General features: G+C 44.4%; 1 protein-coding gene across 3 annotated transcripts in view; it reads right to left on the bottom strand.

The window, feature by feature from the left end:
* LOC149332672 (nuclear pore complex protein Nup133-like) overlaps nucleotides 1-21365 on the bottom strand; it is a 46252-nt gene that overhangs the window by 5493 nt on the left and 19394 nt on the right. For 2 of the 3 annotated variants that reach the window (XM_089558248.1, XM_089558250.1), the window contains 12 exons: nucleotides 20204-20275; nucleotides 18306-18413; nucleotides 17267-17542; nucleotides 16056-16162; nucleotides 15287-15386; nucleotides 13093-13209; nucleotides 11547-11669; nucleotides 8407-8611; nucleotides 7301-7434; nucleotides 6491-6530; nucleotides 1235-1413; nucleotides 323-398 (listed from right to left, as the gene is read on the bottom strand). In XM_089558248.1, coding sequence (XP_089414374.1) covers nucleotides 323-398; nucleotides 1235-1413; nucleotides 6491-6530; nucleotides 7301-7434; nucleotides 8407-8611; nucleotides 11547-11669; nucleotides 13093-13209; nucleotides 15287-15386; nucleotides 16056-16162; nucleotides 17267-17542; nucleotides 18306-18413; nucleotides 20204-20275 — 1537 coding nt within the window. The remainder of the gene's footprint in view (nucleotides 1-322; nucleotides 399-1234; nucleotides 1414-6490; nucleotides 6531-7300; nucleotides 7435-8406; nucleotides 8612-11546; nucleotides 11670-13092; nucleotides 13210-15286; nucleotides 15387-16055; nucleotides 16163-17266; nucleotides 17543-18305; nucleotides 18414-20203; nucleotides 20276-21365) is intronic. The other variant, XM_089558249.1, reaches the window with a different exon arrangement.

Here is a 21365-nt window from a genome sequence, read left to right as displayed (position 1 = left end):
CAAAAAAACGGGCATTTTTCCCACAGAGGGGAAGAGTTCTGTAACCCATCCTACAAGGTATTCATCGTGTGCTGACGCAAGCCATTCTTTAAGCTCCCCTGTTTAGTAAAATGTACACACACCACTCTCCACAAGCAAAAATGAGGTTGGGTTCATAGTCATTTAGCATCCATGCAGCCAAGCATGACCAGGGGAGGGAGAGGCAGCAGGGACCCCACACTGGCATCTCTGCATGCAAAATTATAGCCTCCCAGCTAGCGCATTACCAGTTGCGTAATCACCATTAATTTTTTTCCGTATGCTCACACAAATTTTCACTCACCATTTATGAGGTCAGCATATGCCTCTGGTCCCTCATCACTGGCAAGTGCTGCCAGCTTGCTGTGGCTAAGCAGGTACTGTAGGAGAAGAAAGAAAAAAAAAAAGCCATAAGTTGCTCTATAAGAGAAGGGTAACAACAGTTTGACAGCACACATCGAGACGCCGCGGTAAAATAAGCCAGCTAGCAGCTCCTGAACACTGAAGAAAACTTAATAGTGGTTAATGGATTGCCAAGTGCCAAAGCTACCCTGTGTGCTATGAGGCAAGCTATAATGGAAAGTCTCCGGAACAATTTTGACCACCTGGGGCTCTTTAGAGTGCATCGAAATTCTGATACCCGAATACCACCCTCTCATTTCACCTCAAACATGATAGCATGGTATGTGGGGCTTGGCGTCCCAAAGCTGCACATCGGCTACGAGAGGTGCCGTAATGAAGGTCTCCGGATTAATTTTGGTTTGGTTTGGTTTATGGGGTTTAACGTCCCAAAGCGACTAAGGCTATGAGAGACGCCGTAGTGAAGGGCTCCGGAAATTTCGACCACCTGGGGTTCTTTAACGTGCACTGACATCGCACAGTACACGGGCCTCTAGAATTTCTCCTCCAAAGAAATTCTAGCCGCCGCGGCCGGGATCGAACCCGCGTCTTTCGGGTCAGTAGCCGAGCACCATAACCACTGAGCCACCGCGGCGGCATGGATTAATTTTGACTACCTAGGGTTCTTTAGTGTGCACTGACCTCAGACAGCACACCGGCATTTTTGCATATCACTTCCACTAAAACGGGACTGCTGTGGTTGGGATTCGATTCCACAACCATGAACTTGGCAGCTGACTGCTGTAGTAGTCACCAGCCCATAACGACAGGTGACCCCATGTCCCAGGGCGGCTTCTCTGAAGCCAAGCACGCCAACCTTTTTGCGAAGCATGTGCTTCTCCTCGCGCTGGCCCAGACGGTGCAGTGTGGTTGCAGCCTTCCCCATGTTCCCCATCTGAATGTCGTGCAGCCAACTCAGGTTGTCATGGCCCTCCAAGAAACGCTCCAGGTTGCGGTGCTGCGAGGCTGGCTGGTCCAGCAGCTCCGCGCGTCGCCCTGCGAGAGTTATTAGAAGATTCATCTCTGATATAGTAATGGCACAAGTTGTGCATTAGGAGACTCAGTGCTGGCTAGATGGCTCCACCAGTTCTGCCTGCGTGCACTCATTAAAAAAATTTTTTTTCCCCTCCAAAAAACTGGAATACGAGCGGGCACCGTATGTGTGACAAGTCTCTGTGCCACTCCTGCCTTTTGGAGAGAGCGTCATCACAGTACAAACATCTCAACCATATGAGTTGCCAGGGAGTTAATAATGTGAGCACCCCTAGCCATAGAGTTTCTTACTATTACCTAGAGGGAAAGCTGGCAGCCCGTCTATGGGAGTTTGCATGGAGGCCCCTCAAGACCACTTCAGCCACCATGGGCGCTCAAAGCATCATGGGGCGGTGAGCTACCGACTGCAGAACGACAACTTTTGGCCAAAAAATAATTAAAAAATAACACTGTTTGATAACTACAAACGTCCTAACATTCAATATCTTGTCTAATGATTGCAACAAACGAGCAGAAAAGCATTTAAGTGCAAAGTTTGCCCAAAATAAGAGACGACTCGCTCTCCTATTGGCCAAGTAATGAACACTATAAAAACTAATATTTCGTAATTAACAGGCGCATTTTTAAAAGTAAATATGTTTTCAAAAAAAATGTTGTTGCTTAGATACTTTAAGAAGTTTTTTAATGGCATTTCGGAAAAGTGAAACCTTTTATTGGCGTCGTGTGTCTATGCGTTTTTACTACTATGGTTTTTGCACACTGCGTTTGCGCGAAAGTCGTCTGCGCACACACGAACAGCGTTTTCGGAATGAAACATCTTAGTAGTGCCACTCCGTGTTCCCGAAAAACTACAACTGTCTCGCAACAAGTAGCTCACCGCCCCATGATGCTTTGAGCGCCCATGGTGGCTGAAGTGCAGCGCCGCCAGCTTTCCCTCTAGGTAATAGTAAGAAAGTCTATGCCCCTAGTTGCTCATTTACTATTTCAACATCTATTTCACAGGTGCTAGTATCAGGTCGATATGAAATGTGAACAGCTTGCACACGCATACTCTCGCTTTTGCTTCTATGTGAATGCATGCGAGCAAGTGGAACGAATTAAACGCATTTCAATCCGTGCCTAATGCACCTTCGGCCATCACACGGTTATGCATCACTGTATCTCTGATGTGAGTGATAAGGTGAGGTTCAACGTCCATACTTCATTACAGCCCGAGTGTACATCATACAGACTGACTGGTCTAAATAATTTAACAAAACTTCTGTTTGGGCTAGATGGTGCATAGCTATAAATGAAATGAAATTTAAGCGCACCTGTCCTGTGTGTATCTCCTCTTGTGTGCGTTTTTCGTGTGCGCTTAAATTTCATTTCATTTATGACTGGTCTAAGTGCAGATATACTTCACTTTGCCAACCATGCGGTGCTTATGGAGTTAAGGCAACAGGGAAGTGGAATCAGATGCTCATGCACACTGACTCAAGAAGAGCGAGAAGAAAAAAAACAACCACTGGATGGTAATTTTTGAAGAAAAAAAAAAAAGAAAAACGGATGCGTCTGTTGAAAAGATAACAAAATTAGGAGTCACTTTGGCGACTAAAGTGGTGCAAGGCGAAAGCCTTAGTACAGCATTCTGTCACGAATGTGGTTGTGAATGATGATTCAAGTGCTGCCAGCGAATGACGCGTCCATTGGCTGTCTGCGTGTGTTACTGATGTGTGGTTAACATGTTAAGCTTCGCCTGTAAGAGTGGAACGCGACAGCGTCTTGCAACGCTGCCAGGGAGTCCACAGAACGCCATCGCCAATTCGGCTGTACGCCTTGCTGGACGGTAAATTTATTTTTTGAGGAAAGGAAATGTATCTCTCTCGCATATCTGGGTGGACACCTGCACCTCGCCGTAAGGGAAAGGGGGAAGATGGGAGTGAACGAAGACGCCGGATTAGCTAGACGCGCCTTTGTTCATTCCAAACCATTCAGTTGGCATTACGGAGTGGCTAGCGTGCTCGTATCGCACTCCGGAGACCCTGGTACGATTCCCCAACTTGACCAATTTCGTTCTCGGTTTTATTGATTTATGCGGTCTAACTAGAAAGGTTAATTAGGCTATTTCCTATTTATATTATTGTATTTCTATCCATCGTGTTCTGTCATTCACCTGTCAATTGTTGGAACTGTCTAGGATGTTCGACACAACGTATATGAAACGAGCAACGTCGAACTGAGTGGGGAAGTGCGTGGTGGTGGAGCGAACGCGGCTTCGTACTTATCTGTTTTTTCAGCAGCGTTTTTTTTCCGCGGACGCTGTTGTCGCTGCGGCGCGCGTCTTTCTTTTCTTTTCTTCATTCTCCTCTATCTTAATTAGGCTAATTGATTAATTAAGCAATTAACTAAACTCAGTCCAACTTAGTTGCAGCATCACTATACGATCCCTTTGATTGGTTGCATGGTTACTAGCCAAAGTACAATTGGCCCCATTTGAAATTCGCGCACTGTGACGTCACGAGCATTTCGACCAATTGAAAAGCGTGACATTTTCTGTCGACAACTCCTGCTTACAACGATGAGGCATTAAAGGCTTCCGCCTTAATAATGAACTCCTCAGCATGTTGATAGGGCAATATGGGGACCGCAGTCCTTAACCACTTCACAGCCCTAATCAGTGGCCTCGCCGTCAGTATGGATAAAAAAAATTGACAGCGGTAACATCAGGCCAAATTAACATGCTAAGAGGTGAACTGCTCTAGTGCAAGTGCAAAATGTGGGTGCCAACTGCCTAGACCTGCCAAGGGAAAACGCAGGTACGTAAGTAGTTTGCTTTCCTGAGGCACCGTACTATTACACTTGCATTAGAGATACAAAGGTTCACTTGCTCACTTGCTTCCCACTTACAGCTAGGTATGAATTGCCGCTGGCAGACAGAAAACAGGAGGGGACACTTAAGGGGGGATGTGGGGATCAGATCGCAAAAATTGCGAAAAAAGTTGATTTTTGAAAAGTACACTTTTTGGCATCTCCACCACTGTTTCTATGTTGTACTGAAATATTTCACCAAAAAATAAACTTTAAGCACTCCAAATAAATATATTTGTCATCATCTACACACAGACAGTGTGTGCTAGCTTAGAACTTTCAGCCTTGCTTTCTCGAAAATCTGGTTGGTTTGGTTTGGTTTATGGGGTTTAACGTCCCAAAGCGACTAAGGCTATGAGAGACGCCGTAGTGGAGGGCTCCGGAAATTTCGACCACCTGGGGTTCTTTAACGTGCACTGACATCGCACAGTACACGGGCCTCTAGAATTTCTCCTCCAAAGAAATTCAACCGCCGCGGCCGGGATCGAACCCGCGTCTTTTGGGTCAGCAGCCGAGCACCATAGCCACTGAGCCACCGCGGCGGCTCTCGAAAATCTGTTTTGAGCTTAATACCTTGCTCGTGGAAAGCGTAGCACAGCAATGGGTGCATGGATTTTTTGCCCCGTTAGTTTTGTTGTGATCACTGAAATGTGGTCTGCGTCAAGACAGTCTCAGATTTACCATTTAGGCTTGCATGTTTTTATTACATGGTAATTAGCACATGATATATTTAAAACTTAAAAGAAGGTGCATATTGTGTCCTTTAAAAAAAAGAGCAGAGAAATCTTTAAAAAAAATTAAGAGAGTCTTGATTTACACCACACTTATTAGTAAATATTAAAAGCATTTACAGACCTGTAGCTTGTTTTTTTGTCACACTAGGCTTTCCACAAGCAAGCAACATAGGGACAACATATAAACAGTGATAAAAGGGAAACTACTGAAGCTGTCATTGTGAAACTTTATACCTGATTGTTTAATGCTATTCTAAGCCAGTCTGCCACATTTCATCGCTCTAAGTCGAAAAATAGAAAAGTTGCCTTTGATCCCCTCATCCCCCCTTAAGTTCTCTGCCTTAAGGGTATGACGCGATAGTGTAATGAATTAAAACAATGCATGCAAAAAAGAGTAAATAAAATTGTGAATTGCGGGGCTTAATCCCAAACATGACACACATGCTATAAAGGGCGTCGTACTGGAGGGCTCTGGATTCATTCAGACCATTAAAGGGGCTGCGAAACACTGCTTGGGGGGATACCGGCTATACTTCAGGTGGGTTCTTTATGTCACACAGATGCTGACTTAAAAAGAATTACAGGAAGCGATGCACAGGAACGGGAGTTATTCAGTGGATAAATTTCAAAATACAAGCAAACAAAACGCTGCCCTCAACTCGATTTTGGCGGGGCTTCCCACTCCTATTTCGCTCTCCCAATGACAGCACCTGGCGCAACCAATCAAAACAGCCTGCCGGAGCACGTCGCGGAAGTTTGTACTCCATGGTTGCCTGCTCTCTGTAACTCGTTCTTGCTGAGACTGGCAGCGTCGTTTCCATGCCAGAGTGCCCCTGGTGGTGTATTTTTATTTTACTTGCTTTGCAGGGCTTTTATCTAAGACAAACAAGTTGTTTTTGTTGACCTAATATAAAATGCAGACAGGTGCAAGATGTGTCTATTTATTCACACAATTTGCAGTATATTTACTGTTTGTCCGATCATCAAGCTCGCGCCAGGTGATGTCATATCTGCTGCTAAAAACCTGCCACTGTGTGGCGACACCATCAGAGCCATGAATTTGTTTTTGGGAGGACATTAAAATATTAAAAAACGGAATATACGCGGTATTACCGACGCTAATAGCACCATTATAACTCACTGTATGCAATCAACAGGCAAAACAGTTAACTAAGATTGTGTTTCTGGGTCCCTTTAACGTGCCCTGACATCGCGCATCACGCTGGAGTTTTTGTATTTCACCTCCATCAAAATATTGGCGCCATGGCTGGGATCAAACCTGCAAACTTGGGAACAGCAGCCGAGCACCAAGACAAGTGAGCGATCATGGCAGGTTGCAAAAAACGAGTGCTAAGATTGCTACATATCGGTGCCTACAGTCACACATAAAACAGGACTGAAAGAAGTGAGCATGAACCTAAAGAACGAGCCACCTGAGTGACGCATTAAAATGACCCAGGTCATCCTAATGGCATGTTTTCCAAGCTAAAACTCACCTGTGTCAAGCTGCCACTTGAAAACGAACTCTGCAAAACCCTGCAATGAAATGACAGAATAGGTTCAGTTAAAGTACACGTACATTGAAAAGTATACGACAACATAGAGAGCTTGAGAATAGTGTGCGCATGTTTATGCACGCTAAATGCAAGCCTTTTGTAGGACATTACACCGCAGTTACATCAGCATTTTCAGTTCGACGTATGCAAACATGGCCGCAAGGACAACTCAGGTTGCAGTGGTGCATGACATCTAGTGTTTGCAACACGAACTATTTTTGTCAACAAATTGAAGTGTTTTAGTGCCTAGAGGCGAACCAATTTGCCAAATTAAATGAGAAACACGGCAACTTCATCACCAGTTCATTTTGTTATATGGCTGATGAGAAAAGGCAAAAGCCCAGTGCACCATTTCTAGTCTGTGAACATAGCCAAAAATGCTGTAATGACGATAAAGTCAAACCGAAGCAAAGGCCCTCGCTTCAAAGAGCACTGCCATACTGGCAATGTTATTCTTCTTACACATTCAACACCTACTCACACTACACTCGAAACATGACCATCCCCAACAGCTTGGCCTCAAATATTGTTTGCCTCATTGGCAATGCAAAGCACATCGTCCTTTACTGCAAGCTGTTGCACTTCGCACCATACTAAAACTGCCTTATGATGGAATGCCATAAAAAACAAGGTTCAAAAGGGATAATGAAAAAGCACGACAGCAGTGACACATGCATTACCACATATACATTGAGTAAGTAGGCGTGAGTTTTCAAGATTTAAAAAAGCACGAGAACAATTTACGCATACCTGTTCTTCAAACTGGACCATGTAGTTCTCCAGTTTCTCTTTGTTCTTGGTGAGCTCACAGATCTCCACCAGGGATGCAAAGTCGTAGAACTTCTCAGCCAGTGCAGCCGCCCTTTCGTACTGGGTGGCCTTGACTGTGAGGGAGAAAAAGACCCACGATTACTTCTGGTGCTACGGGTGACCCGGCTATTGAATGGGACCCCTTTTGCCGTGGACAGTGGCACAGATAGAGCTGCAAAGTGTTGCATATTGCCAAGGTGTGCCCTCAAGTTGAACACTGGCTTGACAGTTTCGTTTTCTGTTAGCTAATGCACTGTGGGTGCAACAAATGCTGATAACAAATGATGACATCGTTTCCCACAGAGTCCCCCCAAGACATCCCCAACAACACCTACGATAAGGTAGGTTATGTGGGGTTTGGCATTCGGAAGCAGCATGTGGCCTAGAAAGGATACCATAGCAGAGGGCCCCAGATTAATTTCAACCAATTCGGGTTCGTTAACATGCCCCTGACATCACATGGGTGTTTTAGCATATTGCCACCATCGAAATGTGGTCATCACGGCCAGGATTTGACCCCGTGACCATGGGCATCAGTATACTAACACCAAGCCGCCAATAATGCAAACGCTATTAAGTTTATTATTTAATTTTGTTGCCGAAACAAACTTTCGCAGTCATATGGCTATGCTTTTAAATGAGCTTTATTTCAGGTGACTATCTTGAAATGATCTGCAGCCATTATGGTAGGATTACAGCAAGCACCACGAAGCGCTGCAGAAAACCAAGCGTTCCAACACACCCTTCTTTAATACCCATCCAAGACTAGCACCAGCGTGCTTAGACAAGCACACGCAATGCCATTCTCCCCACTTCTCTGTTTTCCTAGGAGTATGGCGACATATAAGCCTAGGGCAACGTACACATCTAGATTGACATACACACCTAGGGTGACATACACTGAAAGTCATGAAATATCCAGGGATTAAGCTGAAATGTCATCACACTCAAAAGAGGATTCAATGTGGCCAACACAGACGAGCCTTTGCCCACCAGCAAAAGGTACAACTCCAAAAAAGGGAGGAACAGCACTGAAAAGCACCCACTGAGAGGAGCAATGAGGCGCTTTCTGTCCTGCTGGTACTGCAGCTCGAGCGCCTCGTAGGCGGCCTGGTCGTGCGCCAACGAGTCCAGCTGAACCTTGTAGCCGTTGAGGACCAGATCAGCCAGATCAGTGAGCTGTTGGAACACCCGTCCACGAGATGCGGCATCGTCTGCCACTGGTACTGCGCTTGCGACGGTCAAAGCATGCTGCAAGAGAAGCATGAAAGCAAGCAAAGTCCGAAATTCAACTTGAGTGTCAAATTAGCCTTTCGTGAGCATGACAAGCTCACTTACTTGTGTACCAAGTACTCCAATATATTTCAGAACTGAAGTGCAACTATCTTCAGAGAGAGCGAAAACTATAGCTGTCAACAAGAGCAAAAAAAAAATTGGCAGTGGCTTAGCTCTGGTTAAGCCTGGATATACAAGCGAAAAGCTGCAGTTGTGCTTTGTTTGACGTCATGGCTGTCGCAGTTCGCGCACAAGGCACTGGGAGCACCACGATAGCGGTGTAGATTTTGAGCCAACTCCCTCGCTACCACTTCTGGGTTTTCTTTTCTTCCTTCCATGGCGAATGTCAGCGTCTATTCTACGACCGCCGCTCACACGTGCGTTCTCGCAACGCCTTGCGAAAGAACCTTCTCTTGGGACGGCCGCGGAGACCGCGCAGCAGCGGCAAGGGGTAAACCGGTGGCGAGGAGGAGAAGAGGGCGATGGAGCGCGCCGCGGCCTCTTTTATGTCCGCCGCCGCCGCTCGGGCGTTATCGCAATGTTTTGCGATAACGCGATAAGAACGCGACAAGAACTGCTAGCAGCGGCGAAGGGTAAACAGGTGGCGAGGAAGAGAAGGGAGGGGGTGGCGAGGAGGAGGAAGGGCGCGCCGCGGCGGCGCCAAGAGGTGGCTCACGCGAAGCGCGATGCTGACGAGCCTAGTGAAGCTTTTCGCTTCAAAAATGAGTATACAGGAGTCTCCACTTTAAACACACAGCCCTCACTGTCATCAGCCAGATTACGTCAAGTGAAGGGCAAAGACCACTAATAATGCTCTCCAATTCCCCGAGTCAGCTCCCCAGGATGTGTCTAATCTCGCCTGCCAACCCAGCTCTCAGCCATCCCTTGCATTACCCTTAGCATTCACTCTCACACCCAAACAGACCATCATTATCTATTCATTGCATTTTAGATGTCCTGCCCACATCTACTTCTTCTCAATTTCAGTTAGGATACTGGAAACTCGTGTTTGTTTCCTAAACCCCAGCACTCTTTTCCTGCCTCTTGAGGGGGGAGGTGGCTTTGAAATCCCAAAAATTGATCCCTGAAAATTGTATCTGCTTGTATGCTTCGTTTTTTCATGCTGTCCTGAAGTTTTATTACTGAAAATTGACTGGGAAGAACTGTAAAAAAATTTTCATGAACTGCAGTGGTTGTGCATTGAGAAAAAAACTGTTCAACAATGGTTTTTTTTTTTTTAATCTCAGTTGCAGTTGTCTTGCTTAGATACTCAACTTGCGGAGCAGAGATTTCTTCACATCTATTTTATCTATTTTGACCACGTTTGTCATGTTGCACTCCTAGGAACGCAGTGCAGGTCAGGACACTCCTTGTTTTCAAATTTTTTAATTTTAAATTTATGAAATTTTCTTCTCACTCTAGATACGTCAATGGCCACTGCATCGCAAAAATTCAAAACCAAATATAATACTTTGCAAAAAAAAAAGAAAAAAAAAATTCCACGAATGTCTTAACCTGCAGTACACCAACAGAAATGCAACGAAAGCCACACCAACCTTCTGACACATTTTCTTAACTCTGCAACCTTTTCACACGATTCAGAGGAAAAATTAACACAGTTACACCCGGATATATAAAACTAAGGGTCACGAAATCATTTGATAAATAGAAAATTAAAGTAGATAAGCTTATCTGTAACCTGGAAGCAAGAAATTCAGGGGGCACTTTGAATGTCTAAAGTGCGTAGAGGTGAAAGCGTTTTCCGCACCACTTTGCCTATGTGACACTGGTGACGTCACACATAACTGATGACGAAGTAATGACAAATTACTGATTAATCACTCAGCACTAATTCACTGCTAATTAATGGCGCTTAAGCTTTGCCTTTAGGAGTGGAACGCAAGAGCGTGTTGTAGCACTGCCAGGGAGTCCATGAAACGCCAACACCCGTTCGGCGCGATGCCTTGCCCTGATGCCTTGCCCTTTGAACGCAATGCTTTTTGAGGAAAGGAAATGGTGCAGTAATTCTGTAATCTTGGTGGACACCTTACCGCACCATACAGGAAGGGAGGAAGTGGCAGTGAAAAAAGAGAGAGGCGGTAATGAAGAAACTGAAAATTGTATTCGAGGAAAGGAAATTACACAGAAACTGTCTCGCATATCTCAGTGGACGCCCGTCAAAATGTAGACATGGACACAGATTGTTAACGACAGCATGAGGCATTAAAGGCTTTTGCCTTAATACACTGGCAGCACACTGCATGGAAGGCTTTGCTAGGCCTACCTGCTTCTCATCGAACGCATAGCAGACAGTGCTTTGGAACCAAAACCCTGCCTACCATGTTTAATCCTGTTAACAGTACCCTGTAAAATGGATAATCGCTGATTTAAATTGAGAACACCTTTGGCAGTGAAGCGAGCTAAGCACACCCGGCGAGGGCTGCCGCTAGGCTTTAATTAAAGTTGGCTTCACCCCGTGACAGTGATGTGGCATGGAAAATGAGTACAAGATACCGAAGGCCACCCTTAAGAACGTCCCAGTTTCACCTCGTCATCCTGTTTCAACACGCAAAAAGTGGTCGAAGGCGCCGCTAGCAGAACTTCCACTTCCAGGGGCCCAGTGCACCGTTTGATATACTGTACGACTTCCCTACATTTCTACACAGGATGTTCAAGGGGATAATCTGTGTTTGATATAGCCAATAATTTCAAATATCCGAGCTCAACTGTATTCGAAAACTATTAACTGGAAATATAACAATTCAATTCAGTGAGAGTAGTCACACAGTTACTTCTAATGTATCAAAATATTTTCATGCAAATGCATCAAGAAATAAAAAAATTTTTGCTGAAATCAGCGTCCTGGACATGTCACCCCAGCCAACACATGCAAGCATGCACGCACACATACCTGTATGCAAATGACGTCACGGAGGGCTGTTGTCCAGGGCCGAAACTCAACGGAGATCTCTCGGGCAGATTCGTAAGCGAGCTGTTCTTTGTCTCGGAACAGGCACACTTCTTGCAGGACCCTCTGAAAAGGGCATCGGATGTTTTCAGTTGAACTTTTGTTTTCTTCCGAGTGGAGGAACAAACCCAGGACCCATTTTTAAACAATCTCAGTTGTTTCTGGCAGCTCTGGGCAAAAGCCTACAGAAGGGAATTCTCAAACATTTTTGCCCCAAGGAACCCCAACAGCCTTCAACATGTGCCAAGGAACTCCCTCCTGATCATAACATTTTTATATGATGATGTACTTTAGAAATATAAATAGCATAGCTCTGCATGGCACGTCTTTGACTGCGGCTCCATTTCAATCGAAAAGACTTTCAAAATTTTTCTTACCTCAACCGCTGGCTCGTTTGCGGTGAAACCGCACACAGAGCTTGCGTATTATGGTAACTTTTGTATCGTAGCAAGTTTTACAACGGTACTTACTTAGTTGAGCCGTGCATGATGCAAAAGCGTAATCGTCTGCGTCGAGATCGGCGTACCGAAACCCAAAACACAAAGTTTTTGCTGAAGGGCGGCAGTAGCGCCATCTGTCTTCTGCAGTGGAAAGCGTCACTAGGCGCCAAGGCGAGCGTTGCAAGCAGCGCGGGCCCTTTGAATACGCCGTTCCGGCCTTTTCGTCTGAACTGAAGCGCTTCGAACATTTTCGGCCAACTGAGCGGAAAAAATGCCAGAAACAACTATTTTAACGAGGCTGTGCCGTTAAAAGAATATTGTTTGACGTCTTTTTTTCGTCCAATGACTTTATCCAATTCAGCTTATATCGTCTGCTTTCATGGCTCTCCTAAAGCGTTGGAGGACGATGTCGCGAAGTCCTGAGCTGTGTTTTTCTTGTTTAATTTCTTTGTGGAAGACAGATGGCGCTACTGCCGCCATTCAGCAAAAACTCGGTGTTTTGGGTTTCGGTACGCCGATCTCGACGCAGACGATTACGTTTTTGGATCATGCACGGCTCAACTAAGTAATTACCGTTGTAAAACTTGCTATGATACAAAAGTTACCATAATGCGCAAGCTCTGTGTGCAGTTTCACCGCAAACGAGCCAGTGGTTGAGGTAAGAAAAATTTTGAAAGTCTTTACGATAAAAACGCACAATACGGTATAGAGGAGAATTTTTGCTAACAACCCACAATTAGGCTTCAGTTATTTTCCTATAACACAGGAACTAATTTAGACATTCTAAACCTAATTATATTTTTGCAAACAGGAGGAATAAATACATATACACATATTATTGTAATAAGATATCTCTCATAATAAAAAACTTCGTTTTAGTACCTGCGTCTCCCCTTAAATAGCTCACAGCCAACAGCCCAGCTTTCGGTTACAATGACCACTAAGTGCATGTTGGCTATCACCTCTGATGAGCTACTTTATGTCTCTTGCTCACTTTCCTGACTTCTTGTAAAACAAATGGGCATGCTCAAACAATGAGCTGAACGCACCACAAAGATGGCGTTCACTTCGGTGATTAGCGCAAACTCATCCCTTGGAGACAGGCCCTTCCTCAACTCCTCCTCCTCTTCGACCAGTGCAGGAAAGAATTTGTCGAACTCCGACACCTGCGGAAACGAGGGAGAAAGCACCACAGTTTAAGTGAAGGAGCGCTGACTAAGCATGCAATCGTTTCATGCCACTATCTCCAATGCAAACCAAACATGAAAAAGTGACCAAACAACTACAATAAGCTACCCGAGACAACCAAGACAGTACAGGGTGTTTCACCTAAGACTTTCTGCAATTTTAAAAAATAAGCTGTTTGAATTAGATGCGCGCATTTTCTGGCATAGCATTGTCAGTGGTGTAGTACATCATAATGCAGCAAAGACGTGCTAACTAGCAGGCTTGTTAACCAATATTTAATAGTTAACTTTTAAACTATTACCGTTGGGCTCCTTAATTATTGAGAGACATGCAGCCCACCGTAAGTAATGTCCATATCCGTTTTTAGAATTTCGAGAACGCAATTATCCTCGGCGCTGTGGCCCAACAAATTTCGCCTACATCGCGCCAAAATACATGCGGTTTGAGAAGCTTGCAGGCAAAGCAACCTCTCCAGTGAACCTAACTCGTCGAAATAGCCAAAATTTGTTGGGCCACAGCGCCGAGGATAATCGCGTTCTCGATATTCTAAAAACGGATATGGACATCCCTTACGGTGGGCTACATGCCTCTCAATAATGAAGGAGCCCAACGGTAATAGTTTAAAAGTTAACTATTAAATATTGGTTAACAAGCCTGCTAGTTAGCACGTCTCAGCTGCATTATGATGTACTACTACACCACTGACAATGCTATGCCAGAAAAAGCGCGCATCTAATTCAAATAGCTTATTTTTAAAAATTGCAGAAAATCTTAGGTGAAACACCCCGTATAGCATCAGCAGCACAATAAAGGATAAATGCTGGACCGAAAAACTGCAGTGAAAACTTCGAATGTTTGCACTGCTGAACCTGGTAGCTTGCAAAGTAATTACCCAGGATATTCACTGATTTCCAGGCTTCTCTGAAGGTGCCGGGCGCATTCCGAACTATTCTGTGCGACCAGCACCATAGCGGGCAGTTTTCTGCAAGACGGCCTCGGGTCCATCTTGGCACTGCACTGCAGAGTAGCCCAAAGCACTGCAGCGAGCAATTGATTTTTCTTTTTTGCTGACTGCAAAGTTCAGCGTGAAGAGCTCGGTAACTATGAATACTAATTTTTGGCACAGTACTAAAGCACGAAACTTATATTCTGGATTTTTTATTCTCCTATTTTCCAACAAGATAAGGTTAATATTTTAGTGAATTTTTGTGACAGTCTGAAATTTTGCCAATCAAAGATTTTTTTCTTTCTTGACAAGTTTTATTTTGTATCATGAAGAGAGAACTCAATTAGCAACACCATAGTGTGCTGCAATAAAAAGAACTTTTTAAATAAATGGGTGAAAAAACTTGGGGGGTCACTTAATGCACCTTAAGAGTGGAATGTCATTAGAGATCCTAGAGATCTTTTGCTAGCCAAAGCGGACTGGTCCTAACCAAATTTTCTCGCCATTCTTTTCTTGCTCTTCTTTCTTCCATGGGCAGGTTGTGGTGACATCACCAGGTCACGTGACCTCTACCCACCAATCATTAATTCAATTCCAGCCAGCCATGGTGAGTAGGTTACGATGAAGTCACAAGGTGACGTAACCTCTCTTGAAGAATCAGCGAATTTCGTGACAAATGCCAGCATTTTTGCAGAATGTGGACTCCAATTCCATCACATTAAAAAATTTTAGGCACACCAACCCGAAATTCCAATTTTTCCGCAGTAAACAAACAGTTAACTGCTTTCACAGTACAATACAACAGCTATGCCCAACACTGCGGCAGTCACATGGTTACACTTCAATGGCTCCTCAGGCGAGGGCCCTTAAATGTGCCAGCACCATGAACACATGCGTCATGGCACAATGGGAACCAGATACCAGTTCCAAGTTACCAAGGAACCAGAGGCTGTTAAAAGTTCCTGCTGTGCAAAAGAGAGAAAATGTATTTCCCAAGACACCCTTTTACATGATGTCGAGAACGGAAAGGTGAACTGCCTGCCTTAATAAGCTGCTGTTACAGAATGCGTCAGCCCACAGAACGAGGAATATGACGAGGCTTTACTCACCTTCTGGTAGAAATGGTCCACTGCTGTCAGTTTCCCAAGAGCAGAAACACCGGATGCCTGGACTGCACGTCTGATCCCAGCGTCAATTATAGCACTGAACCTAAAACGAAAATGTACAAACACAAATGAAGGCTACGAATCAAAGCCCTATATTATGCGCGAACACACTGTCACTGAAAGCTCAAGTCATACGAGAGTAAAATGGCTTAAAGCGAAGGGTGAGCGGACGGTAGGAACGGTAGATGATTAGAGACCAGTCTTTCTTGCAAATGAACAAAGAAAAAATAAAGGGTTGTGCAAATATTCAAACATTCCAAGAGAAGGTAAGCGTAGCAGGCGGCGAAAGAAAGCTAGGCGGGCAGATGAGATTAAGAAGTTTGCGGGGATACGGTGGCCGCAACTGGCAAAGGACAGGGTTAATAGGGGATATTCAAAATTCCGGAAGTGCGCTTTCCCACATAACTATGTTGCCCCAAACAAGATGGTCGACGTCGCTATAAAGGAACTACGTGGGCTACAGGACAGGAGCTAAAGGTGTGGATAGAATGTAAGAACCGTATTTTTGAAGAATCTAACAAAAAACCAGTCTTTCTTGCTTTGTTTCAGCTGGAAATGCATGATCAGCCATCTTGTTTGGGGCAACTTTGTTATGCGGGAAAGCGCACTTGCGGAATTTTGAATATCCCCTATTGGAGAGACATGGGAGAGGCCTTTGCCCTGCAGTGGGCGTAGTCAGGCTGATGATGATGATGAACAAGCCATAACTCACTGGGACTGCAATGAACGCAGCTGCATGGCCGCAACCAGTTTCTCTGCCTGCTCCTGAAGTAGCAGGTTGGTCGCCATTGGGGATCCTCGCACGGTGACTGCATAGAGCTGCGCATCAGACAAAAAGATGCCCCCGACATTAGTGCCATTCTGTCCGCCCTCCAAGCCTTGATCAGCACGTCACAAACCATTCTGGAGATTACTGCGCCGTACAGCACTGACAAAGCTTGACGTACAGCCTTTGTCAAAAGTTTAGAGGCCAGGTGGGTTTGTTCCTGAGCCAAGCCATGTGGCATCAACAGTGTTCCAAGTCTCTTAAAGAGGAACTCTGGTTCTCTTCTCTCCAAACATAATAACTTGTACAAATGCCCCGGAGCTCTACTATACATGGCTTACAAGCACACCCCTCTGGGCTCTCAACTGTTGACAAAGGCTATACATGTTGTCACTCTTTAAGGGGGATGAGGGTGTTAACATTTTTTTTATTTGTTAGCATATCTTTCTGAAACTTAGCACCTGGGTATATCTTTGAATGCTGATTTCGAATATGCGTTCAGATTTCAAATATCTCAGCTGAGAGGAAATATATGGCAAAATAAAATATCACAATTAGATAATTTCTTACTGGCCATCATAGTAGTTTATCAGTTAAAGAAAGATTTTTTAAGAATAAGCAGACATTTGCAAAGGCCCAAAGCACATCCGAAAGCTAACAGAATGTCTATAAAATCTTTTGTAGAACATAAATAAATAACAAAGTTGGAAAGAAAAAGTCATGTGGCAGTGATTAGCCCACACTTGGCCTAATTGCTAATATATCACGTTTAAAGGAAAAAAGAAAGCTTTAGGATGTGTGGTCCACCTTTGGGTATGCTTGCTTATTCTTAAAAAAGCCTTTTTTAACCGATAAATTAGTATAAAGGCCTGTAAGAAATGGCCTAATTTGGATGCTATTTTGTTATAAATCTCCTTCCAGGTGAGATATTTTGAAATTTAAATGCACATTTGAAATCAGCATTCTATGATACACCTACGTGCCAAGTTTCAGCAAGTTATGTCAACAAATAAAAAACAAGTTTTGAGGCCCTCATCCCCCCTTTAAGCAGCCATACATGGAGGCCTCTGTTGAGGAATGCACCGCAAACAATGCGCAAAATGCTTAAATCCGCCATTTTTTGTGGAATCGCGGCAAACTAGAGACCTTACACATACCTTTGGCCACAGACCAACGCCCTTGAGAAAGTTCAAGAGCAGCTGGTGGGCTCGCAGCTTATCTTCGAGTTGCTGGTGGATGATGAGTGATGCCGAGGTGAGAGCAGCGCTGCTGCTTGTAGCATGCTGCTGTGTCCAGCGTGGGTCCTTAGCAGGCACGTCGTCCACCAGCCGATAGCCCAGCTGCGAGACGCACGTGTCTAGAGCGGAGTCCGTTTCGCTGGACGGCTCCGCACGCCCCGGGAAGATGTTGTCCACGATTTCCTCGCTCTTCAGCTGCATCGCAGGGAGACCAAGATGCGACAGTTCTGGGCGTCAGGATCAACCTGTCTACGTCAAGCTATTTGAGAAGAAACATCCACGATGCCCTTGGATAGAGCGCTTGCCCATTTGGCTTAACAAACAGGCAACCACCATCATCAGCCCAACTATCAGGGGGGACCCAAAAATAACCGGAATTGTACTCCTGCGCATCGTATACCTGCAGTAGGAGGTTGCGCCACTAGGGCGCCGTGGGAGGGCGAGAACAGAAAACTGGGCAAGTTGGCATGGATTCATCTTAAAGGGGCTGCGAACACTGCTTGAGGGGATACCGGCTATACTTCAGGTGGGTTCTTTATGTCACACAGATGATGACTCAAAAAGAACTACAGGAATCGATGCACAGGAACGGGAGTTATTCAGTGAAGAAATTTCAAAATACAAGCAAACAAAACGCTGCCCTCAACTCAGTTTTGGTGGGGCTTCCCACTCCCATTTCTCTCTCCCAATGACGGCACCTGGCGCAACCGATCAAAACAGCCAGCCAGAGCACGTCGCGGAAGTTTGTACTCCATGGTTGCCTGCTCTCTGTAACTCGTTCTTGCTGAGACTAGCAGCGTCGTTTCCATGCCAGAGCGCCCCTGGTGGGGTATTTTTATTTTACTTGCTTTGCAGGGCTTTAATCTAATACGAACAAGTTGTTTTTGTTGATCTAATATAAAACGCAGACAGGTGACAAAATGTGTCTATTTATTCACACAATTTGAAGTATATTTACTGTTTGTCCGATCATCAAGCTAGCGCCAGGTGATGTCATATCCGCTGCTAAAAACCCGCCACTGTGTGGCGACACCATCAGAGCCATGAAGTTGTTTTTGGGAGGACACTAAAATATTAAAAAACGGAATATACGCGGTATTACCGACGCTAATAGCACCATTATAACTCACTGTATGCAATCAACAGGCAAAACAGTTAACTAAGATTGTGTTTCTGGACCCCTTTAAAGCAGAGCAAAACACAGGATGTAGTGGAAGAAACAAGAGATGACACGAGCGCTAAAAACTGTATTTTTATTTCTAGAAGGGTGACATATATAAGCACCAAGCACAATGACAAAACAAAAGAACACATCATAAAATCGCGACAGCCCTTAATGTTACCCGCATGCAGCGGGAGGCTAATCAATCGCCTCCTCTTAACAAAGCCATCCAGCAATCTTAACACACGACATGCACCTGCTATCACCCTGTGGCCACACATTCCCCGAGAGCGCGAATCTCTTCTTCCAAAAGATTGATAGAAGGCGAGGCGACACGTTTCTGACTCCTGCCTTATCAGAAATGCCTCAACTAACTCCCTGCAGGTCCGATCTGGGTGACTGAACAAGATACTTGCCCTGTCCAAATGGGGGAAACCATCTTTACACTTCCGGCAATGCACAGCAAGGTTCGACGAAACTGCCCCCTTCACTGATTTGCAGTGTTCAAACAGCCGCTCATGTATGCAGCAGCCTGTATGGCCGATGTACAGTCTTTGTCAAAAGTAACCAGGCTGCATGGTTTACTTCTAGCTCGTACGGTGGAGCCCTTACAGCTTCCCTGAAGCTGAAATGGTCGTTAAAGGTAAGGACAGGGGGTCTTCTTACCTTCCAACACCTTTCGATCTTTAGGAAAGCCACAAGGGCTCCACTGTATGAGCTAGAAGCAAACAATGCAGCCTGGTTACTTTTGACAAAGGCTGTACGTCTTGCCGCAGGAAAGCGGTATAGAATAAACCACTTTGGTGTCGCAATAGACGAGCGGTTTTTTGTGTGAAACTGCGCATCTGTGGGAGGACCTCTCATGCACTAGTATGCCGAGTGGTGTCAACCGACAATGACATGTGCAGTTTCTCTGGTAGTCCTGTGTGTGTCTGTAGTGCACTCGTGACACGAAGAAATGGCAGATTCTCATGAACAGCCTGCGGCTATGAAGCGATTTTAGAATGAAGTTGACTACTCCATTTTCGTTAATCATCCAATTATTATTCAGCTGTATCAAGCACACATGTCTGCCTAGGTATACAATCCACCTGCACAAACTGCACCAACGTATCTCCCACAGTCTTCAAAATAACAATAATCACCCGGTATACTTACACGCAAATACTTATGCACTTACATCAGGTTTATATTACTCAGCAGAGTGTGCCAACTTTATGCAAAATCTCCCCAGGCAGGCTAAACCGAAACATTCGAAGTAAGAGTTCGAGAAACGTTATTTGCCAGAGACAAACACTCCGAGATTTCAAACAGCAAACATTCGGATTGGATCGAATCGAATACTATACTATTTGACCGAATAGTATTTGAAATTATTGAATATTCGAAAACCCGTAGTACAGGCCACAGCTACACTGCAAGAAGCATTTTTAAGTATGTAGTTAGCTAGGCATGGAAATCCTCACACTACACTACGCAGAAGGCAATTATGTACAGTACCGTCATCAGCCAAACTATCCACTTACAACAGTATTATTAACAATAGTTTGCCAAAATGCAATGTGGAAGGTTATGTAGCAATATACCAGAAGCTCCTGCATTGTACCAATGGGTACAGTGAAAATTTCCACCACCTACACTAATTCAGCAGAAAAAAAAAAGAAAAAAATGCTTGCCACCTGCAATCCACTTACCAGCTCACTTTTGCAAAACAAGACGAATGCTGAACGCAGCTTGGCAAAGTTGCTTTCATCGACACTGGTCACCTGGAATGGACAACGAGAGTGAGAGTGAGAAATGTTGCCCTGAAGTATATGAATACACCTCGGTGTATTTACAAATTTACTGGTACCTTCAAGTTCATCTTAAAGGCAGTCTACTATATACTCTAAAGTATCTACCTAGAAAGTTTCAAGGTGAAATTCGAGCTTCAGCTATTAAGAAATCAATAAGTTTGATGCCTCTAAAGCGCCGAAATGGTGATTTCAGAGCAAAATGCAGCAGAACTACGTGCCTGTTGCTTCCCGCAACCAAGTCCCCGATGGCTGTCATCCTGGTCTTGTTTGAAAGCTGGCGCTCTTCCCTACATCCTGGTACTACTAATGTGAAATCCTGTCAGAACATCCGCATTCTGCCATTTTCTGAGGCCTCTACAAAAACCTCTTGAATATCTGGCGTGTGCACTTCGAGTGAGATTTTTCTCAATTTTGTGTTTTTTGCCGACTAGCCTTATGGAAGTTTTTGTTATTTTTTTTTTACAGTGCAATTTCAATTCGTCGTATACCACTGAAATCAGAAATAGCTGTACTATAGAGCTATGCTATTTTTTTTTGTCAGAGTTGAATGTATTAAATTTTGTGAGCAATAATGTCACCTATTTACACTTCATAATTATGATGCTTAGAAATAACTAAACATTTTTAGATGATGATGTACCATAATAACAATATAAATAGCATAGCTCCAAACGGCAGGTCTCTAGCTGCAGCTCTATTTCAAACGGAGCCAAGAAATGTTGAGGGAAGGTATCTTAATGACCCGTAAAAAATTACTTCAATTTTTTTCCATATTATGTAAAAATTACTGAATACTAACTAGGTATACTGAAATTAAATACAATTTTGAAAACAGGAACAAGAAATACATATAACCACCTAATTTCATTGTGATCTCTCTATTAAAAATTCTCATTTTGATACCAGCATCTCCCCTAAGAATAGTACGGACCTCAAATATATTCAGATTCTTTTCTTTTTGGCTGCTGAGGGCTTGTAAGCACTTGCAAATCACAGCACTGGAGAAGATCGCAGTGGATATTAGATAATTTATAAGACCACTTTCTTACTCCAAGAGTTT

This window comes from Amblyomma mixtum, chromosome 8 (assembly GCF_055824585.1).
Source record: "Amblyomma mixtum isolate Tamu chromosome 8, ASM5582458v1, whole genome shotgun sequence".
NCBI classification, from domain to species: domain Eukaryota; kingdom Metazoa; phylum Arthropoda; class Arachnida; order Ixodida; family Ixodidae; genus Amblyomma; species Amblyomma mixtum.
The sequence above is the reverse complement of the archived record's forward strand: the minus strand, read 5'-3'. Positions and strand labels throughout refer to the sequence as shown.